The sequence below is a fragment of the Microcaecilia unicolor genome, chromosome 3 (assembly GCF_901765095.1).
Source record: "Microcaecilia unicolor chromosome 3, aMicUni1.1, whole genome shotgun sequence".
NCBI classification, from domain to species: domain Eukaryota; kingdom Metazoa; phylum Chordata; class Amphibia; order Gymnophiona; family Siphonopidae; genus Microcaecilia; species Microcaecilia unicolor.
Window position 1 is genome coordinate 257,197,400 of NC_044033.1, and position 22,602 is coordinate 257,220,001.

General features: G+C 43.7%; 1 protein-coding gene across 1 annotated transcript in view; it reads left to right on the plus strand.

Moving 5' to 3' along the window:
• SHANK1 (SH3 and multiple ankyrin repeat domains 1) overlaps positions 1–22,602 on the plus strand; it is an 84,313-nt gene that overhangs the window by 38,781 nt on the left and 22,930 nt on the right. The window contains exon 14 of the mRNA XM_030194972.1: positions 21,669–21,751. Coding sequence (XP_030050832.1) covers positions 21,669–21,751 — 83 coding nt within the window. The remainder of the gene's footprint in view (positions 1–21,668; positions 21,752–22,602) is intronic.

Below are 22,602 nucleotides of genomic sequence, written 5' to 3' on the forward strand. Positions count from 1 at the left end.
TCCCCTAACCAAAGAGTTCAGGTGGCCTGTCGTAGTGATGTTGACATGGGAAATCCTGCATTCAGGCGCTATGATGCTCTAGAAAGAGCCTTCCTTGCTTTTGTCTAGCTTGGGATGTCTAAGGTACCATCATCCATATGTGAGCATCAATGTGCTGCTGTCCTGGGAGAACCTCCGCTACAGGTAAGCTACTGTAATGTTTATACTTTTCTTACAGTAATTTTTTATTAACTGCGTGTGACGTTTGGGAGTGAGGGAGTATCTAGTTGAATAATAAACACAATAACTTCTCATTGAAGAGATTTTTTTTTAATTGCTGCATTTCCTGTTTTTTTAATGACTAGTTGTGTTTATTTATTTATTTATTGCATTTGTATCCCACATTTTCCCACCTATTTGTTTACACATGAAGTTCGATTTTATACAGATTTCAGTTGCTGTAAACCTTCACGCCCAAAGTCTGGCGTGGAAATCAGCTCCAAGCGCTGTTATATAAATGCGCACAACTCAGAATGCCGTTTATAGAATCCATGTGGATTTTGTTGGCGTTGAATTGTGAGCGTTGTTTTCTGAATCTAGTCCATTGTGTATGTGCCTGGACATCAAGCGAGAGCAATGATTTTCCAAAAGTATACATAGGGAAAAAAGCGCACCTTGCAGGATGTTCCACATTAGGAGTCACCAACCAAGAAAGGGATCTAGGTGTCGTTGATGATGATACGTTGAAACCTTCTGCTCAGTGTGCTGCGGCGGCTAAGAAAGCAAGTAGAATGATAGGTATTATTAGGAAAGGAATGGAAAACAAAACAAAAATGAGGATGTTATAATGCCTTTGTATCGCTCCATGGTGCGACCGCACCTTGAATATTGTATTCAATTCTGGTCGCCGCATCTCAAAAAAGATATAGTGGAATTAGAAAAGGTGCAGAGAAGGGTGAAGAAAATGATAAAGGGGATGGGACAACTTCCCTATGAGGAAAGGCTAAAGCGGCTAGGGCTCTTCAGCTTGGAGAAAAGGCAGCTGAGGGGAGATATGATAGAGGTCTATAAAATGAGTGGAGTGGAACAGGTGGATGTGAATCACTTGTTTACTCTTTCCAGAAATACTAGGAATAGAGGGCACACAATGAAGCTACAAAGTAGTAAATTTAAAACAAATTGGAGAAAATATTTCTTCACTTAATGTGTAATTAAACTCTTTAATTCTTTGCCAAAGAATGTAGTCAAAGCAGTTAGATTAGCGGGGTTTAAAAAAGGTTTGAATATCTTCTTAAAAGAAAAGTCCATAAGCCATTATTAAAATGGACTTGGGAAAATATACTGCTTATTTCTAGGATAAGCAGTATAAAGTGTATTGTACTGTTTTGGGATCTTGCCAGGTACTTGTAACCTGGATTGGCCACTGTTGGAAACAGGATGCTGGGCTTGATGGATCTTCAGTCTTTCCCAGTATGGCAACGCTTATGTTCTTATGCCAGTCATATGCGTAGCTTCCCTGCATCACAAGCCTGTAGGAGGAACTGGCAGCAATTAAAAAGCAAGTTCTCCTACTCTTTTTTAGATAGAGGAGATGAAACATGGTCATTCTCCCCCTAATCTCTACTTCAAAGCCCTGGTTGAAATGAGCACTTTTCTCAGAACTATATATGCCTGGGATTAAAAGCAGATGGAGAAGCTGATGTGAGCATATGTGTTTCCATTGTAAATTGCAGAATACACATATGATTTTCACAGCCTGCCATAACCATGACCAGGCCATGTCCCCTTAAATTCTCTGCATCCCTGGGACCTATCCATGTCCATAACACATTTCCGAAATTCTTGACTCTCCTCCTACTTGTCTCTTCTTTGCTCTCTCCTTTCCTTCTCTCTATTTCTGTATCCCTTCTTCCCTCCCTTTTTCCTTCTGAGAGAAGGAAAGGAGAGAGGAAGAAAGGGATACAGGAAGAGAAAAAGAAAGGAGTGAAAAGAAGAAGGAAGGAAAGCAGAGACCAAGATAAGACGTATAAGAAAAAATGAGAAGAAATAAGGAGATGCAAGAAGAGAAAAGGAAAGGCGTGAAAAGCAATGGGACACATCAAAAGAAAAAAAAAATGAAATAAGTGAGTCAAATCTGAGACACAAATAAATGAAGGGGAGAGAAAGGAAAAGGTGCACAAAGCAGTCAAAGGAAAGAACAGAAAAAAGGACAAGATAATGACAGGAAAATGGATTACATAGGAAAATAGATGAGAAAGACCGAGAGAAGAGGAAGAAAAAAAATAAAGAGACTGAAAGGAGCAAAGAAAGGATACAGGAAGATAAATCAAAAGAAGGAAAGGGGATACAAGGGACGGAAAAGAAAGCAAAATGTCAAAGGGACATTGGGTATAGGAGTCTGTAATCTCATGATTCTCATTGTGACAGTTGTAGATGAGTTGAGGTTTGACCCTTCCCTCTTCTGGGCCTGTGGACTGTGTGTAAGTGATGAGTTGAGCTTTGACCCTCCCCTCTTCTGGGCCTGTGGACTGTGTGTAAGTGATGAGTTGAGCTTTGACCCTCCCCTCTTCTGGGCCTGTGGACTGTGTGTAAGTGATAAGTTGAGCTTTGACCCTTCCGTCTTCTGGGCCTGTGGACTGTGTGTAAGTGATAAGTTGAGCTTTGATTCTTCCGTCTTCTGGGCCTGTGGACTGTGTGTAAGTGATGAGTTGAGCTTTGATCATTCCGTCTTCCGGGCCTGTGGACTGTGTGTAAGCAATGAGTTGAGCTTTGATTCTTCCTTCTTCTGAGCCTGTGGACTGTGTGTAAGTGATGAGTTGAGCTTTGATTCTTCCGTCTTCTGGGCCTGTGGACTGTTTTTAAGTGATGAGTTGAGCTTTGATCATTCCGTCCTCCTGGCCTGTGGACTGTGTGTAAGTGATGAGTTGAGCTTTGAGTCTTCCTTCTTCTGGGCCTGTGGACTGTGTGTAAGTAGTGAGTTGAGCTTTGACTCTTTTGTTACATTTGTACCCCGCGCTTTCCCACTCATGGCAGGCTCAATGCGGCTTACATGGGGCAATGGAGGGTTAAGTGACTTGCCCAGAGTCACAAGGAGCTGCCTGTGCCTGAAGTGGGAATTGAACTCAGTTCCTCAGTTCCCCAGGACCAAAGTCCACCACCCTAACCACTAGGCCACTCCTCCACTATTGGTGTGTGGACTGTGTGTAATTGATGAGTTGAACTTTGATTCTTCCGTCTTATGGGCTTGTGGACTGTTATATTGTTTTGTGTTATTTCATGTTATATTTGCACTTATATCCTGCCTAATTCCTGCAAATAGGTTCAGTGCAGGTAACACAGCAAAAGCTGAAGCACAAATTCAGAAATTACCGTTAAAATAGCAATTACAAGTTAAAAGATTCAGTGAAGAGAGAGAATTTTAAAACTTTCTAAAAATGCAAATAATGAGCATTTAAACATATTAAATATGGCAAAGAATTCCATAGTTTCAGTGAAAGGAAAGGTAACGATTTATAAAACATTGACTTTAGTCGAAAGTTTCTGACAGACGGAAAAGCCAAAATTAGTTGATCTTTATTACGGCCATGTTTGGACGTATTAATTAATTGAACTAAATTAGAAATACTCTCAGGAGAATAACCTGTCAAACTTTTATGAAGCAAACAGCAAGCTTTAAAAGCAATTCCAGCTTTGACAGGCAGCCAGTGTAACTGAAGCAGGAAAGGTGTCGCATGACCAAGCTTAGCTTTGCTAAGGATTAGCTTAGCGGCAGTTTTCTGGATCAGCTGCAACTTTAGCATCAGTTTTGACGAGATGCCTAGATGTAAAGAGTTGCAGTAATCCATCCAGTTTAAAAACAGGAGCAAATAAACATAGCTGTTTGAGTTTAAAGAATATCTTCTTAATTAACAAATTAATTTGGCGTTCCATACTCAAAGAATCCAAGATTATTCCCAGTACTCTCTACAGGACATATTTACCTAAAAACTATCATCAAAAGACAGAGGGGCTGATAGACAGCGGGAGGCAGCCCAACTAAGTCCAGTGGTTGGTGGTGTGACTGGATAATCAGTGCCGGGCAGTTTCAGGTAATCGGCATTGAATACCTGGTTTATTTTTGGCTGGTTTAAACTTTACCGGCCAAGCCAATATTCAGCACTGGGTGATTACATTTAAACCTGCCAAAGATAGGCCTGCTATATCGGTGACCCAATTTGGCTGCCAAACTTAGCCGGCAGTGCGGTGAATATTAATGGATAGCCGGTTATATCACTTGATATAACAGGTTACCTGCTAAGCGCTGAGCGTGAATTTTCAAAGGGAGATAACTGGCTATCCCCCATTGAATATTCACAAATAGCTAGTTAAATAGCGCTGAATTTTGGGGGAGAAAATCAGGAATCGGATCTGGCTTTAAGCCAAACCACAGCAGTTTGGTTTTATTAAAAGCTGTATAGGCACTCACTTCTGGATTTCATTAATCCCATTAATTTTTGGAGTAAAAGTGCAAGCTAGTGTCAGATCAGTCAGTAATAACAAAACAATATCTTCAGCATATGAATATAGAACTTCCCAAGATCCAAAAGAAACATCAGACATGGAGGTCATAAAAAGATTATATAGCAATGGAGAGAAGGGTGACCTCTGAGGGACTCCGCATGGGGAGGCAGAGCCATTTTTGAGTATCGGATAAACGCTGTTCTTCAAGAAGCCTGTAGACCAGCAAGACCGAACAGAGATAATTTTTCCAACAGAGAATCATGGTCCACCATGTTGAATGCTGAAGAGATGCCAAACTGCCATACTAAGAGTATTTGCAGCCCCTACACAGTATGTTCCTGACTGTTGATGTTAAACAAATTAACAAGGTCTCTATACTATGAAAACTTTGGAAATCGTGCTGTGAACTCGGCAGCAAATGTGACACTCAGTATAATCAGACAATTGAAGACCAACCAAAAATTCAATTAATTTGGTCAGTAAAGGAATGTTGGCAATGAGCCTAAGACTGACGATTTTGTTAGATCTCAACCTTCCGCTTTAGCAATGCGAGTTAAGGCAATATCCTCCATTAAAGATGAAAACCAACCAGGGTTAAGATAAGATTGATAAAATAAACTAGGATAATCGAGAAAAAGATAGGAAGGGCAAATAGCTAAAGGGCAACAGATTGATGAGAGACGTTTTATCAGTTACAATGACTGTGTGTAAGTGATGATGAAATTTGCTCCTCTCTGGACCTGTGGACTGTGCGTAAGTGATGAGTTGAGGTTTGATCCTCCCCTCCTTTGGGCCTGTGGACTATGTGTAAGTGATGAGTTCAGTTTTGACCCTTCTTTCCTCTAGGCCTGTGGGCTGTGTGCAAGTGATGAGTTGAACTTTGCCCCTTCCTCTGTAGACTGTGCGTAAGTGATGAGTTGAGCTTTGGCCCTTCCCTCCTCTAGACCTATGGACTGTGTGTAAGTGATGAGTTAAATTTTGATCCATTTTCTCCTCTGGGCCTGTGGGTAAGTGATGAGTTGAGGTTTGATCCTTCCCATCTTTGGGCCTATGAACTGTGTGTAAGTGATAACTAGAGTTTTGACCCTTCCTTCCTCTGGGCCTGTGGACTGTGGACTGTGTGAAAGTGATGAGTTGAGCTTTGGCCCTTCCTTTCACTGAGTCTACTGACTGTTTATAAGTTATGAATTGTTTCCCCCCCCCCCCCCCCACCATGGCCTGTGGATTTTGTAGGTGTTGTGAGCTTCTCCCTCCCCATCTGCCCTTTCCTTTGATCACATTCACTTTTTTTTTTATATTTAGGCATCTCTAATACGTTCAGACAGAAGCAGGTTTTTATTCTCTCCTCTGCTGCCCTTGCGTGAAACATTTTTTTCTCTGTAATCATTTTTCCCTGCTCAGCTTTCTCAGGGTAGAAGCTTTCACTTAAAGAGGCAGAGCAGCACTCCACAGCCTTCTGCATGAAATGTCACCAGTAAAATCTTGCTTTCCAGTCTGAATCCCTGTAATGGGTCATCTGGGGAGGGGGCTGTGCGTGTGTGGTGTATTTATATATATTTATCTGTGTGTTTGTTCGGCAGATTGGTAATTTTGAATGTCTTTTCTATGGATTCTTTAGAGACACTGGAACTGATGTTCAGCCAGAGGCGGACAATGTGTTTGCAGTTCACTTGTCACCCTAAACCTGGATATTCAGTGCCTGTTTCGGGCGACTGTCATTGAATATCTGGGTTTATTTTGGCTGCAAAAAGCATAATCAGCTATAACGATATTCAGTGCTAACTGGTTAACATTTTAGTGGTCAAACGTAGGCCTGCGATTTTGACAGCTCAACATAGCCAGTTTGGTGCTGAGTATCCACGGTTAGGCATTTAAAAGCTATTTAACTGGCAGGAGCCATTCTTGTCCGGTTGTATAATTTTGAGTATTGAGGGACTATGTCTATACGCAGGGTCAGATAGTAGTGAATAGAGGCATTTCCAGTTCTTTACCACAGGGGCTGGTCCTGGGTCTGGTAATTTTTAACGTTTTCATAAGCAATATTGCTGAACGGCTCTCTGGTAAGGTATGATACTTTGTGGATGACAGTAATATATGTAATAGGACAGGCTCTTGGGTAACATGAAGAGGGATGTAGTGGGACTTCTGTTTAGTAAGGTGGTTTTAGGGTTGTACTTGGCACTCTGTGCAGATTGCCTCCCCGTGCTGTTTTTTTACACTGCATGTAATGGAGTAGTAGACCTCATATGTGATTTTAGGCTGCATATACACAGTCAGTATCAGCAGATAAAGACTGGAACAGTGTTATAGTATCTTCTTAGTAAGGTGTTTTTAAGGTTGTACCTGGCACTCTGGAAATTGCCTGCCCATGCTCTTCTTTAGGGTTTGTAATGGAAGTGAATTTTAAAGATTATTTTTCATCTCTGTCTTGACTGACCAGTGCACTTGGGGTCTGTATTGTTGATTAGAAGTAATTCTGTTTAAAAATAATTGTTTAACTTTGATTTGTGAAAATAAGTTGGAATGCAGAAGATAAGACACAGCTCTAATTAATTTGGTATGTGAAGGGGAGGATGGCACTTGTTTCCCAGGCCCAGCTTGGCCACCTGGACTTAGGGAGCATGTGACCATGTTCCCACAGTATGGCTTGTTTACCTAAACAGAGAAGCATTCTGTAATTTTCCTTAGAAGCATTCTGTAACTTTCCTCAGCTCTGAACATGAGCTCTAAGCCTAATAAAAAGGGGGGCTTGTTGCAGCAGAGTGGGAGCTCATCTGTGAGTAACGTACGTACTGCGCAGAGGATCTGTTCTTGGTCTAAAAAGCTCCTGGCTTTCGCTGTAACGGGCCCCCCCCCCAGTTGATGTTAAGAGCCTGGATGATGTAAGGACCAGTGATGTTGTATGTATGTATTATTGCTTCTTTTCCTGGTCTAAGAACTCTTAGCATTGCCTAAATGTAGAGACCAGTGATGTAATGATTGTTTATAGATAGGTATTGTCTCCTTTCAGTTAGATGATATAATCATTGTATATATATCTTAATCATTGTAGATTTTAGCTCCTCTAATAAAGGTTTAATTTCTCTAATACGAATCCAAAAGAATCTACAGTAATTATTGAGTAGTCTGTGTTAGTGAGACAGGCTGTAAATCCATAGTGGTACAGGGTTGTATATACTGCATGTAATGGGGTAGTAGACCTTATATGTGATTTTAGACTGCATATACAGAGTCAGTATCAGCAGATAAAGACTGGAACAGTGTTATAGTATCTTCTTAGTAAGGTGTTTTTAAGGTTGTACCTGGCACTTTGTGGAAATTGCCTGCCCATGCTCTTATTTAGGGCTGTATACACTACATGTGATGGGGTAGTAGACCTTATATGTGATTTTAGGCTGCATATACACAGTCAGTATTAGTAGATAAAGACTGGAACAGTGTTATAGTATCTTCTTAGTAAGGTGTTTTTAAGGTTGTACCTGGCACTCTGTGGAAATTGCCTGCCCATACTCTTCTTTAGGGTTGTATACACTGCATGTAATGGGGTAGTAGACCTCGTGTGTACGTGTGCTTAGCTCACAGCTTCCCAGTGGTAGGTCAGTGTGAGTTATGTCCAAGTACAGGAAGTATTTCCCTTTCCCCAGAGTGTTCACAGTCTAAGTTTGTACCTGAGGCAGTTGTGGGCTAACCCCCAAATTCTAAATTTGGCACTTTGAGCTAAGTGTCTAAATTTGGGCGTGTGCACAACTTAATTGAATAACCAGCAGTTATCGACATTAATTGGCAGTAATTATAATTTGCATGATATCTTTTTAATGTATTCTGTAAAGAGGTGAGTGTAAATTCTAGTGTGTTGGCTCAAAAAGGGGGTATGGCCAAGGGAGGAGCATGGGCGGGTCGAGGGCATTCCCTCAATTTATGTGCAGCAGTATAGAATTGCAAGCATCCATAGGGAAAGGAAGAAGCGATATGGATCACCTTAAAAAGAGATGATAGAACCTCTGTCCACGTGGGTGTTGTCTACAGACCTCTGACACAATTGGAGGAATTAGATAAAGACCTGATCGCAGATATTCAAAAGTTGGGAAGAAAGAGAGAGGTGCTGTTGCTGGGAGATTTCAACCTGCCAGATGTAGATTGGAAGGTTCCGTCTGCGGAATCGGAAAGAAGTAGAGGGATCGTGGATGCTTTCCAAAGTGTTTTGCTCAGACAAATGGTGATGGAACCCACGAGGGAGGGAGCGATGCTGGATCTGGTGCTCACAAATGGGGATAGCGTGTCAAATATCCGAGTGGGTGCCCACCTGGGCAGCAGTGACCATCAAACGGTTTGGTTTGATATAACAGCTAAAGTGGAGAGCCACTCAAAACTCAAAGTCCTGGATTTCAAGCGTGCTGACTTTAGTAAAATGGGGGAATACCTGAGGAAGGAGATGATGGGCTGGGAGGAAGTACAAGAAGTGGAAGGACAGTGGTCCAGGCTGAAAGAAGCTATAAATAGGGCCATGAGCCTTTATGTAAGGAAAGTAAATAAAAGCAAGAGAAAAAGGAAACTGATATGGTTCTCCAAGCAAGTGGTTGAGAAAATAAAGGATAAAGAGTTGGCGTTCCAGAAATACAGAAAAACTCAAGAAAAGGAACACATGGAGGAATACCGGATGAAACTGAAAGAAGCCAAGAGAGAGATACGACTGGCAAAAGCGGAAGAACAAATGGCTAGAAATGTAAGGAGGGGTGACAAAAATTTCTTCAGGTATATTAGTGAAAGGAGAATGACTAAAAAGGGAATTGTGAGACTAAAAGATACTGTGAACCGCTATGTGGAAAATGATGAAGAAAAAGCAAATTTGCTAAATAGATACTTTTGTTCTGTTTTCACAGAAGAAAATCCTGGAGAAGGACCGCGATGGACTGGAAATAGTACAAATGAAAATGAAGTGGATAGAGCACCGTTCATGGAAGAAAGTGTGTATCAACAACTTGAAAAGCTAAAGGTGGACAAGGCCATGGGACCGGACGGGATCCACCCCAGGATATTGAGGGAGCTCAGAGAGGTTTTGGCGGGTCCTCTTAAAGATTTGTTTAATATATCCTTGCAGACGGGAAAGGTTCCAAGGGATTGGAGAACGGCAGAGGTGGTCCCTCTTCACAAAAGTGGTGATAGGGAAGAAGCTGGAAACTACAGGCTGGTAAGCCTCACTTCGGTTATTGGAAAAGTAATGGAAGCGATGCTAAAGGAAAGGATAGTGAATTTCCTGGAAGCCAATAAGTTGCAAGATCCGAGGCAACATGGTTTTACGAAAGGGAAATCGTGCCAAACGAATCTCATTGAGTTCTTTGATTGGGTGACAGGAGAAATGAATCAGCGACGAGCTATGGACGTAATCTACTTAGATTTCAGCAAAGCTTTTGACAAGGTTCCCCACAGGAGGTTCTTAAATAAACTGGATGGGCTGAAGATAGGACCTGAAGTGGTGAACTGGATTAGGAACTGGTTGACGGACAGACGCCAGAGGGTGGTGGTGAATGGAATTCGCTCGGAAGAGGGAAAGGTGAGTAGTGGAGTGCCTCAGGGTTCGGTGCTGGGGCCGATTCTGTTCAATATATTTGTGAGTGACATTGCCGAAGGGTTAGAAGGAAAAGTTTGCCTATTTGCGGATGATACTAAGATTTGTAACAGAGTGGACACCCGGGAGGGAGTGGAAAACATGAAAAAGGATCTGAGGAAGCTAGAAGAATGGTCTAAGGTTTGGCAATTAAAATTCAATGCGAAGAAATGCAAAGTGATGCACTTAGGGAATAGAAATCCACGGGAGACGTATGTGTTAGGCGGGGAGAGTCTGATAGGTACGGGCGGAGAGAGGGATCTTGGGGTGATAGTATCTGAGGATTTGAAGGCGACGAAACAGTGTGACAAGGCGGTGGCCGTAGCTAGAAGGTTGTTAGGCTGTATAGAGAGAGGTGTGACCAGCAGAAGAAAGGGGGTGTTGATGCCCCTGTATAAGTCGTTGGTGAGGCCCCACCTGGAGTATTGTGTTCAGTTTTGGAGGCCGTATCTTGTTATGGATGTAAAAAGAATTGAAGCGGTGCAAAGAAAAGCTACGAGAATGGTATGGGATTTGCGCTACAAGACGTATGAGGAGAGACTTGCTGAACTAAACATGTATACTCTGGAGGAAAGGAGAAACAGGGGTGATATGATACAGACGTTATCAAATATTTGAAAGGTATTAATCCACAAACGAACCTTTTCCGAAGATGGGAAGATGGTAGAACGAGAGGACATAAAATGAGATTGAAGGGGGGCAGACTCAAGAAAAATGTCAGGAAGTATTTTTTCACAGAGAGAGTAGTGGATGCTTGGAATGCCCTCCCGTGGGAGGTGGTGGAAATGAAAACGGTAACGGAATTCAAACATGCGTGGGATAAGCATAAAGGAATCCTGTGCCAAAGGAATGGATCCTCAGGAGCTTAGTCGAGATCGGGAGGCGGGGCTGGTGGTTGGGAGGCGGGGATAGTGCTGGGCAGACTTATATAATCTGTGCCAGAGCTGGTGGTTGGGAGGCGGGGCTGGTGGCTGGGCGGCGGGGATAGTGCTGGGCAGACTTATACGGTTTGTGCCCTGAAAAGCACAGGTACAAATCAAAGTAGGGTATACACAAAAAGTAGCAAATATGAGTTATCTTGTTGGGCAGACTGGATGGACCGTGCAGGTCTTTTTCTGCCGTCATCTACTATGTTACTATGAGGCATATTTTCAAAGCACTTTGGGAGGCTAAGTTCCATAGGTTTCTATGGAACTTTGGGAGGCTAAGTGCTTTGAAAATATGCCTCTATGCCTAGTTTACATGTGGGTTGTCCATCTTCGGCCCTCGCCAGGTTGGGTTTTCAGGATTTCCCCAATGAATATTCATGAGATCTGTATGCATGCAACAGAGGCAGTGCATTCAAATAGATCTCATGCATATTCATTGGGGAAATCCTGAAAACCTGACTGGACTGCGGCCCTCGAGGACCCTGGTGTAAATGTAGTTGTGGTTCCTGGTGCTGAGGCTATTCTTTAAGCACGAGTTATAAAACAGCACTGAGCACTATTTCTTTGGTTATCATTTATAGAATCTAATCCAATATGAGTTGCCCAAGGCCATATGGAGGGCCAGTGGGATGTGAACTCTAGTTTCTCTGGTTCACAGCCTGTGAGTGAAAGACATATGGAGTCTGCGGCAGTTAGCCTGGCTAATTCCCGCGGTTGCCACTGAGCTCGGATATTCAATGCCAGGCCATTTCTGGTGTCTGACATTGAAAATCAGGTTTACTTTTAGCTGGTTCAAACTGAACCAGCCAAGCCAATATTCAGTGCTTTGAACCAGACAAAGTTAGGCCTGGTAGTCACGTGGCCAAACATGGCCACCAAACTTGCACTGATTGTGCAATATAATCTGCTAGTTGCTATCCGTGAATTTTCAGCAGGTCATGGCTGGCCATGTCCTGATGAAAATTCGTGGATTGCCGGTTATGGTGCATTTAACCGGCCAGATGCTGATCCTGGCTGGTTAAATACTTTTCAGTATCGGGGGGGGGGGGGGGGGGGGGGGGGGAGGGGTGGATGGTATATATTGTTGGTTCTCAGCCAGAGCCAGGAGGTGTGTCACCAAAATTTTTCGCTTAGACGGCAAATCTGTGCTTTCCTTAGGAACCATCTTGCCTGATATCCTGAGAGTCAGGAGCTTGCAGTCCCCATGACTGGTGTGTGAATGTAGGTCTACAGTGTAGGAGTAGACTAAGTCTATGGTGTAGGAGTAGTCTGAGTGTAGTTGTATGATGTAGGAGTAGATGGTGAGTGAGTGTGAGTTCATGGTATAAAAGTAGACTGTGTGTTAATAGAGATCTATGGTGTAGGAGTAGACTGAATATAAGTTTATGGTGTAGGAGTAGCTTGCGAGTGAGTGTATGGCATAGGAATAGACTTTGTGTGAATATAGGTATATAGTGTAAGAGTAGATTGTGAGTAAGTGTAAGTTTATGGCGTAAGAGTAGATTGTGAGTAAGTGTAAGTTTATGGTGTAGGAGTAGATTGTGAGTAAGTGTTAGTTTATGGTATAGGAGTAGACTGTGTGTGAATATAGGTGTATGGTGTAGGAGGATATTGTGTGTGAGTGTAGGTCTAGTATAGAAGGATACTACACCATAGTTGGTCTAGGGGTTTGATTTTCGCTCTGGGTGCGAGAGGACCTGAGTTCAACTCCCAGATGAGCCCATTGCTTTGCAGGGCAGCTGTGAGGTGGTGGAGGGGTGTACTTGGATACTAGTCAAGCTAGAGTGGAGGAGTAGCCTAATGGTTAGTGCAGCAGGCTTTAATCCAGGTGACTTGGGTTCAATTCCCACTGCAGCTTCTTGTGACCTTGGGCAAGTCACTTGACCTCCATTGTCCCGGGTACAAAAACTTAAACTGTGAGCCCTCTAGGGACAGAGAAAGTACCTGCACATAATTTGTACGGTGTTGCATATGTCTAGTAGCGCTATAGGCATGATTATTAGTAGTCATATTCTGGGCTGTGACTGTCTGTTGCAGGTGTGTGTTTTTTTTGTGTGAAAGTAGGTTTATGGAAAAGGTGGGGGTTATTGCTGTGTGGGTGTAGGTTGTAGGTGTGGGTGTATGGGGTACGTTTAGGTTGGAGGTGTGGATATATGCATGATGTGTATGTTGACTGCAGTTGTGGGTGTAGGTGTTCAGCACACGTGTACAGGTGTATGCTGTGTGTGTGTGTGTTAATGTAGGTTTGATGTGTGGCTGTCTGCGTGAGTGTGATCCTGGGATAACCGTTGCCTAATCAGTGTCAGGAAGGTCAATCTCCCCGTCCTGCTGTCGTGTTGCTGTCCTGGCAGAGCTGGGAGCACCGTCGCCATTGAGCCTGGCTCTGGGGCAGCCGAAGGAGTTAACTGATTCTGGCTGCAGTAGCAGCAGCAGCAGCTCCCTGGCTGTCTCTCTCTCTCTCCCTCATCTCCCCCTCGCTCTCTCCTTTGATTGAATATAATCTAGCCACTGCCGTCCTGCTTACAGACGCACGGAGGCAATGATGTGAGTATCCTACAGCAGGGTTATCCTACAGACGCACCATCGCCAGCTCTCCGGCTTGCGGCTACCCCCCGCCCCCCCATCTCTCTCTTCCTAGCCAGGCATTTTAGAATGAACCCCAGTTCCGCTCTTGTTCAGAGGCTCGGAGAAGCGTCATGGCTTTGTCTGCCGGAAGGATGCAGTCTCCCCTCTCCTCCAGCTGGCCTGCACTGGGGCCGCGCAGGAGAAGTGTCTGGTACATTTACAGGTAAAGAGGCCGGCAAAGATCTTTCCCCGCACAGCGGCCGTGTGCTCATCCCGCCTGACACATCCCTGCCTGCACACGGGGCCTAGCAGAGGCTCCACTGCCTTCCATTCATTTCTTAATTCATTCATACCCATCCATTCATCTCTTTCCCTCTCTGCTACACATATTGCACCCCTCCCCCTCCCCATTCACCCAAGCACGCGCCTGTGGATGTGTGTGTGTGTGTGTGTGTGTGTGTGTGTGTGTGTCGCTTCATACGTCTCTGTTTATCACAACTCACATTTACTGGTACTCGCCTGCTAGCTGGGGTGGGGGGATGACTGCAGGGGGGGGGGGGCTTTCAGTCACACTGTTTTCATTTAAACAAATGGCTTTTCATTTTCTGTCCCTTATTCTCCAGGGATGGAGGTGGGGGCGGGGGTGGGGGAGGGGATGTGGCCTGCTCATCGCTGGTGTATGTGTGTGTTTGTACAGTGTAATTATACTGCAGCCGGGGCATTTGTGTGTCTTTCCTTCTGAGAACGTGGATCTGGAAGGATCAGCTCCTCTCAGAGTGATCACAGGGTGTCTTTCTCTCCTGTACGTATCATCCCATCGTTTAGAACGTATATAGATACGGACAGAGGTAATGTTGACAAACTGATTCCTTAAAAATGGACTGTATGGACAGAAAACAGAGAAAGTCCTCTGGGAATGAGAGACGTGTCCCCCCCCCCCCCCCTCTAATCCACACGTAAAGTGTATACATATGTCTTTCTTCATACACACGCCTATACTGTGAAACTCTGTAACCCATGTCACAAAATGTAATACACACACCCCCTTCCCCACCACTCCCCAATGAAATGCTAAAAATGTAATGGACACACACACTACTGCGATCATTGTGTATGTAACACACAGACGTACATATAATCTCTACATATATGCTCTGTTCATTGTGTATATATATAACACACACATACACACAGTCCCCCATATATGCTGTGTTGTGTAAATATATAACACAAACACACACTCCCCCTGATTACACTCTCTTCATTGTGTATATACATAGCACACATACTTCCCCAATATGGTCTGGTCATTGTGTATACATATAACATACACAACCCCTCCCTCCCAATATGCTCACACACACGCACACTCCCCCCCATATCTGCTCTGATCGTTGTGTATATCAGACACACAAGCACACACACACCCTCCCCAATACGCTCTGTTCATTGTGTGTATATATAACACACACACATATGCCCCCCCCCCAAATTACACGCTCTTCATTGTCTTTTTCTGCCGTCATCTACTATGTTACTATTATGTTACTATGTGTATACATATAATGTACATATACACAAATACGTTCCCCCCAAATATGCTCTGTTCATTGTGTATATCTTGGTGTTTACATCTATTTAGCTGCATTGTAAGTGCAATTATCTTGGTGTTTAGATGTATTTAGATGTGTTTTATGCTACCTTACCTTGGTGTTTAAATGCATTTTAAGCTTCATTACCTTGGTGTTTTGATGTGCTTGAAGGTCCATTATTTCAGTACTTTGATGTACGTAGATGCGTTTTAAGCTCTATTATCTTGGTGTTTAGATGTTTAAGATCCATTATCTTGAGTTCTGGATGTATTTTGATGCATTTTAAGATCCATTATCTTGGTGTTTATTATTTCAATGCGTTGTAAACTCTATTATCTTGGTGTTTATTATTTCGATGCGTTGTAAGCTTCTTTATCTCGTTGTTTAGATGTATTTAGATGTGTTTTAAGATCCATTATCTTGGTGTTTAGATGAATATAAGTACATAAGTGTTGCCATACTGGGACAGACCGAAGGTCCATCAAGCCAGCATCCTGTTTCCAACAGTGGCCAATCCAGATTACAAGTTCCTGGCAAGATTTGAAAATATTACAATACATTTTATGCTGGTTATCCTATAATTAAGCAATGAATTTTCCCAATTCCGTCTCAATAATGGCTTATAGACTTTTCTTTTAGGAAGTTGTCCAAACCTTTTTTAAACCCTGCTAAGCTAACTGCTTTTACCACATTCTCTGGTATCGAATTTCAGAGTTTAATTACATATTGAGTGAAGAAATATTTTTTCTGATTTGTTTTAAATTTACTACTTTGTAGTTTCATTGTGTTCCCCCCAGTCTTACTATTTTTTTAGAAAGAGTAAAGAAGTGATTCACATCTATCCATTTCACTCCACTCATTATTTTATAGACCTCTATCATATCTCCCTTCAGCAGTCTTTTCTCCAAGCTGAAGAGCCCTAGCTGTTTTAATCTTTCCTCATAAGGAAGTCGTCCCATCCTCTTTATCATTTTCGTTGCTCTTCTCTGTACCTTTTCTAATTCCACTGTATCTTTTTTGAGATGCAGTGACCAGAATTGCACACAATATTTGAGGTGTGGTCGCAGCATGGAGCGATACAAAGGCATTATAATGTCCTAATTTTTGTTTTCCATTCCTAATAATACCTAACAATCTATTTGCTTTCTTAGCCACCGCTGCACACTGAGCATAGGGTTTCAACGTATCATCAATGATGCCACCTAGATCCCTTTCCTGGTCATTGACTCCTAATTTGGAACCTTGCATCACGTAGCAATAGTTCAGGTTCCTCTTTCCCACATGCATCACTTTGAACTTGCTCACATTAAACGTCATCTGCCATTTGGATGTCTAGTCTCCCAGTCTTGTAAGGTCCTCTTGTAATTTTTCACAATCCTAATGCGATTTAACAACTTTGAACCAGTTTTTAATGCACAATAGAACACTACCTTCTATCCCATGATTCTTCAGTTTCCTCTGGAGTCTTTCTTAAGGTACTTTGTCAAACGCCTTTTGAAAATCCAGATACACAATATCAATTGGCTTACCTTTATCCACATGTTTGTTCACCCCTTCAAAGAAATGTAGTAGGTGAGGCAAGATTTCATTTCACTAAATTCATGTTGGCTATATAGGCTCATTAATCCATGCTTATAAATATGTTCTGTAATTTTGTTCTATATAATGTCTCTACCATTTTGCCCGGCGCTGACGTCAGGCACACAGGTCTATAGTTTCCTGGATCACTTCTGGAACGTTTTTTAAAAAATCAGCATTACATTGGCCACCCTCCAATCTTCAGGTACTATGCTTGATTTTAAAGATCTAATATAATAAAACGCACCGTGAACGTTCTGAAGACAATGTTCTGAAGTCACTCAAACACTCCCTGTAGGGTTCGTGGATTCGTGGTGTGAAGCCAGCCAGCCGTCTCTGCCCCGCCCTCGCGTCAAACGTCATGACGTCGAGGGCGGAAAAAAAACCAAACAATTCTGGCAGCGCAGCGTCAGGGAAGGAGGCGGCGCTCCTGACGTCTCTAGCCTTCCCTTCGCTGTGTTCCGCCTTCTTCTGACGTCAAGGATGACGTCAGAAGAAGGCGGAACACAGCGAAGGGAAGGCTAGACGTCGGGAGCGCCGCCTCCTTCCCTGTCCCTGACGCTGCGCTGCCGGAACCGCCACGGAGGTAAATTTAAAAAGAAGAAAAAAAAAGGGATGTTGGGGGGAGAGAAGAGGGTGGGCAGTAAAGTTGAACAATGGGAGCGGGAGGGCAGGGGAGAAACGACAGCATGGATGCGAAGGGGGGGGGGGGGAGAAGAGGGCGGGCCAGGCTGGGACATGGGAGAGAGAGGAGCATGGATGCGAGGGGGGGTCATGGAAGGGAGAGAGGGGACTTGCTGGAAAAGGATGAATGGAGGCGGCAGAGGACAGAGGAGCATGGATGGGCATGGATTGGGAGGGCAGGGCTCAGGGAGAGAGGGGAATTGCTGGAAAGGGATGAATGGAGGGGGCAGGGGACAGAGGAGCATGGATGGGCATGGATTGGGAGGGCAGGGCTCAGGGAGAGAGGGGAATTGCTGGATAGGGATGAATGGAGGGGACAGATGGGCATGGATGGATATAGATTGCAGGGCAGGGCTCAGGGAGAGAGGGGAATTGCTGGATAGGGATGAATGGAGGGGGCAGGTGACAGAGGAGCATGGATGGGCATGGATTGGGAGGGCAGGGCTCAGGGAGAGGGGAATTGCTGGATAGGGATGAATGGAGGGGACAGATGGGCATGGATGGATATGGATTGCAGGGCAGGGCTCAGGGAGAGAGGGGAATTGCTGGATAGGGATGAATGGAGGTGGCAGGTGACAGAGGAGCTTGGATGGGCATGGATTGGGAGGGCAGGGCTCAGGGAGAGAGGGGAATTGCTGGAAAAGGATGAATGGAGGGGGCAGGGGACAGATGGGCATGGATTGGGAGGGCAGGGCTCACACTCTCTCTCTCATATACAATGTCTTTCTGACTCTCACTCTCACACACTCTGTCTCACACTGTATCACATTCACTCTCTATGTGCCACACAGTCACTCACACACTCGCTTGGTCTCATACACTCACTCTCACAGAGAATCTGTGTCTCACACACACTCTCTCTCTTGCCCACACACACACACTCTCTCTCACACTGTGTCTCATATACACACTTGCACACACTCTCATTCTCACACACACACTCTCTCACAAACACACTCACACCCAGACTCACTCTCTCTCTCACACACACACACTCACACTTTCACTTTGACTCTCAAACAGTCACTCTCACATACACTCTCCCAAACATACACACTCTGAGGAAAACTTTGCTAGCGCCCGTTTCATTTGTGTCAGAAACGGGCCTTTTTTACTAGTAAATTACATATTACTAACAGTTCTGCAAGTTCATTTTTCAATTCTATCAGTATTCTGGGATGAATACCGTCCGGTCCCGGTGATTTGCTACTTTTCTGTTTGTCAAATTGCCCCATTAAATCTTCCAGATTTACAGAGATTTGATTCAGTTTCTCTGACTCATCAGCCTTAAATATCATTTCTGGCACCGGTATCTCTCCCAAATCTTCCTTGGTGAAGACCAAAGCAAAGAATTTTACCCCTCGGTCATCTAGGGGTCCAACTGATTCTTCTGCCAGCTTCTTGCTTATAATATACTAAAAAAAAGTTTTTACTATGTGTTTTTGCCTCTAACGCAATCTATTTTTTCAGTCTCTCTATGCCTTCCTTATCAGTGCTTTGCATTTGACTTGCCATTCCTTATGCTGTTTCTTTATTTAGATGTGTTTTAAGATCTATTATCTTGGTGTTTGTATTTAGATGCATTTAAGATCCATTATCTTGGTGTTGAGATGTGTTAGATGTGTTGTAGGTTTCATTATCTTGGTGTTTAGATGTATTTACATGTGTTTTAATATTCATTATCTTGGTGTTTAGATGTATTTAGCTGCATTGTAAGCTCCATTATATTGTTGTTTAGATATATTTTCAGATCCATGATCTTGTTGGTAAGATATATTTAGTTGTGTTTTAAGATCCGTTATCTTGGTGTTTGGATATGTTATAAGATCCGTTATCATGGTGTTTAGATCAGCGGCCTACCAAGGTGGGGGCGGTCCGCCCCGGGTGCACGCTATTGGGGGGTGCTGGCCGCCTGTCAGCTCCGCTGGTTCCCTGCTCCCTCTGCCCCAGAACAGGTTACTTCCTGTTCCGGGGCAGAGGGAGCAGGGAGCTGAGAGCTGCGCGGCTGCTCCCCGCAGCTAAAGATGTACCGGGGGGGGGGGGGGGGGGTGCTCATCGGCGATCCGTCCCGGGTGGCAGCTGACCTAGGATCGTCACTGGTTTTGATGTATTTAGATGTGTTTTAAGAGCCATTATCTTATTCTATAGATGCATTTAGCTGCATTGTAAGCTCCATTATCTTGCTGATTAGATGTGTTTTAAGAGCCATTATCTTAGTACATAACGGTGCTGTCACTTACATATGGGAGAACAGGAAGCGCATGAAAGGTGCTGTCACTTTACATATGCATCGTACAGAATGCTATAGCTTACCTGCACCCTTGTCACGTTTAAGCACCTGCAGTTATGCTGGGTCTATGGCTGTTTAAATGTAATGGTCACCACTGCCGGGTTACGCAGTATTGTATACTAGGAAAAAATGCCCGTTTCTGAGCGGAATGAAACGGGCGCTAGCAAGGGGCCCCCTCCCTCGTCCCTCGAAGCTACTTGCCTTGTTCGCTGTGGGCCGTTTCGGCCCTCGAGTGTCAATAGCTCCGCCCTCGACGTCATGACGTTTTGACGCGTCATGACGTTTTGACGCGAGGGCGGTGCAGACACTCCAGGGCACACCGGATATCTCGGGCGCCTCAACTTCCGTGGAGACTTCAGAATGTTGGGGTTGCCTTTTATATATATAGATGAGAGTCTGAGTGCCGAGTTACAGTTATAGGACAGGATCTCACTGCGCAGCCTCGGGGCCTCTTTTGCCCTCAAAATGTGCAGATAATTATCAGCATCAGGTTGAGGGAATTTTCCTTTTAACGTGGAGTCCTCATGGGGTCATTTCTTTCACCTCTGTTACATAAGTATTACCACACTGGGACAGAACAAAGGTCCATCAAGCCCAGCATCCTGTTTCCGTGGCCAATCCAGATCACAAATACCTGGCAAGATCCCCAAAATGTACAAAACATTTTATACTGCTTATCCCAGAAACAGAAGATTTTCCCCAAGTCCAATTTAATAATGGTCTGTGGACTTTTCCTTTAGGAAGTCATCCAAATCTTTTTAAAACTCTGCTAAGCTAACCGCCCCTACCACATTCTCTGGCATTGAATTCCAGAGCCCAATTACACGTTGAGTGAAGAAAAGTTTTCTCAGATTCGTTTTAAATTTACTACATTGTAGCTTCATCGCATGCCCCCTAGTCCTTGTATTTTTGGAGAGTGTAAACAGACGCTTCACTTCTACCCTTTCCACTCCACTCATTATTTTATAGACCTCTATCATATCTCCCCTCAGCCGTCTTTTCTCCAAGCTGAAGAGCCCCAGCTGCTTTAATTTCTTTATGTTGCCACTTAGTGGGATTTTGTGAAGTCACCAATGTGCTGCTGACATGCAGGTGTTGCAGAACGTAATCCTGACTTGTTCAGGGATTATATAGCTGAAAAAATTGTCTCCCACAGGTCTGCAGTCTTTATTTCCCTGGAATATTAGGGTTGCGTGCTGGTGAAGTGAGAATCAGTTCCAGTAGAAATCCACCTGGGTGGAGAACTCTGAAATCTCATGGAGCGTAGTAGAGGCACAAAGATGGTGGGGAATGGACCATGGACCCTAGAAAGTAGGGAAGCAACCTTGGTGCTTTAAGAAGCTTTATTGATCAACGACTCAACATAGTACTGTGTTTCGGCCTGAGGCCTGCTTCAGGAGACTTTTGATAATGAGTAGAATACAAATTCTCCAATATCATGTCTTTTCAAACTTATAACACAAAAAGATGGGTCTTGAGAAAGACCTTTGTGGTAATGTTGCAAAATGTAGATAATATATGGGTCTTTTAATCATGGAACTTGGAAAACAAGTGAAAAACTACGTGCTTAGGAGACTTATATATCTTCTACATTTTGCATCATTACCACAAAGGTCTTTCTCAAGGCCCATCTCTTTGTGTTACAAGTTTGAAAAGACATGATATTTGAGAATTTGTATTCTACTCATTATCAAAAGACTCCTGAAGCAGGCCTCAGGCCGAAACACGGTACTGTGTCGAGTTTTTGATCAATAAAGCTTCTTAAAGCACCAAGTTTACTTCCCTTGTTTCTGGGGTCTGTGATGAAGTGAGAATGTCATGGGAAGTCTTTTTCATTTATCATTTTTGCTCCTTCCTTGACTCTTCATGATCATCTCCTACCATATGCTAGACCGAGACAGATTGAAGTTCCCGTGCTGCTAACAGGTTCTGCCCCTCTATTCCAGTGATTATATTATTAAAGAGAAGACGGCGTTGTTGCAGAAGAAGGACAGCGAGGGATTCGGATTTGTGCTGAGAGGAGCGAAAGGTGAGGAGAGTTTCCATTCAAATAGAATAGGTCGCTGGTGTCAGGCTGCTCAGAAGCGAGTGAAAGAAAGAGGTCCGTTATCAAATGGCACTTGTGATTTGTTGCTGTGCAAATGTCTAAGTGACTGTGTAGTTTAAGTTTTAGTGGAAATGCATTCATAAAGCTATGCATGCAATCTGATTTTATACATGCAGAAGAATGGGCATGAATAGGGCATTCTGGGGGGGAGGGGGGTACTATACTGTATATGTGTAGGCACAGATATTTATTGGCTGTCTATACATCTAACCTACACAGTTGGACTGGACGTGGCAAAACAAGGTATAACCTGGAGTCTACGGCCCAAGCTAATGATCTAGCCATATGAACGCCAAATATCTGTGCTTAGACATATAAGGTTAATTTCAATAAATGATGCTGAAATGTAGGTGTTGGGATGATGTGCATCGAAAGTGAATTCTATATCGGTGATTCTGCATGGAAGTGCAGTTACAGAATACCAACATAAGTATGCATCTACGCATCTAAAGATAAGCGCATGCACAGTACACGCCTTCTGTAACCCACATGCATGTCACTGCCTGACACACTCCAACCCGGCCATGTCTCTCCCATGTCCACAACCCTCTTGAAGTTGCGCGTCCTGGAAGTTGAGTGCGCAGCTTTTAGAGTAGCGACTATGGTAGTTGCGTGTGTAACTGCTAATTGTTGCCAATTATAGCCAATAATTAGCTTTTGAATGACTGGCTGTTAAATAAGTTCCATTTGCAACGGACCTTTTTCTGTAACATGCCAGATGTAAAGTTGGATGCTTAAGGTGACAGTGTTCTTACGTACGGATAGTGTGGAAG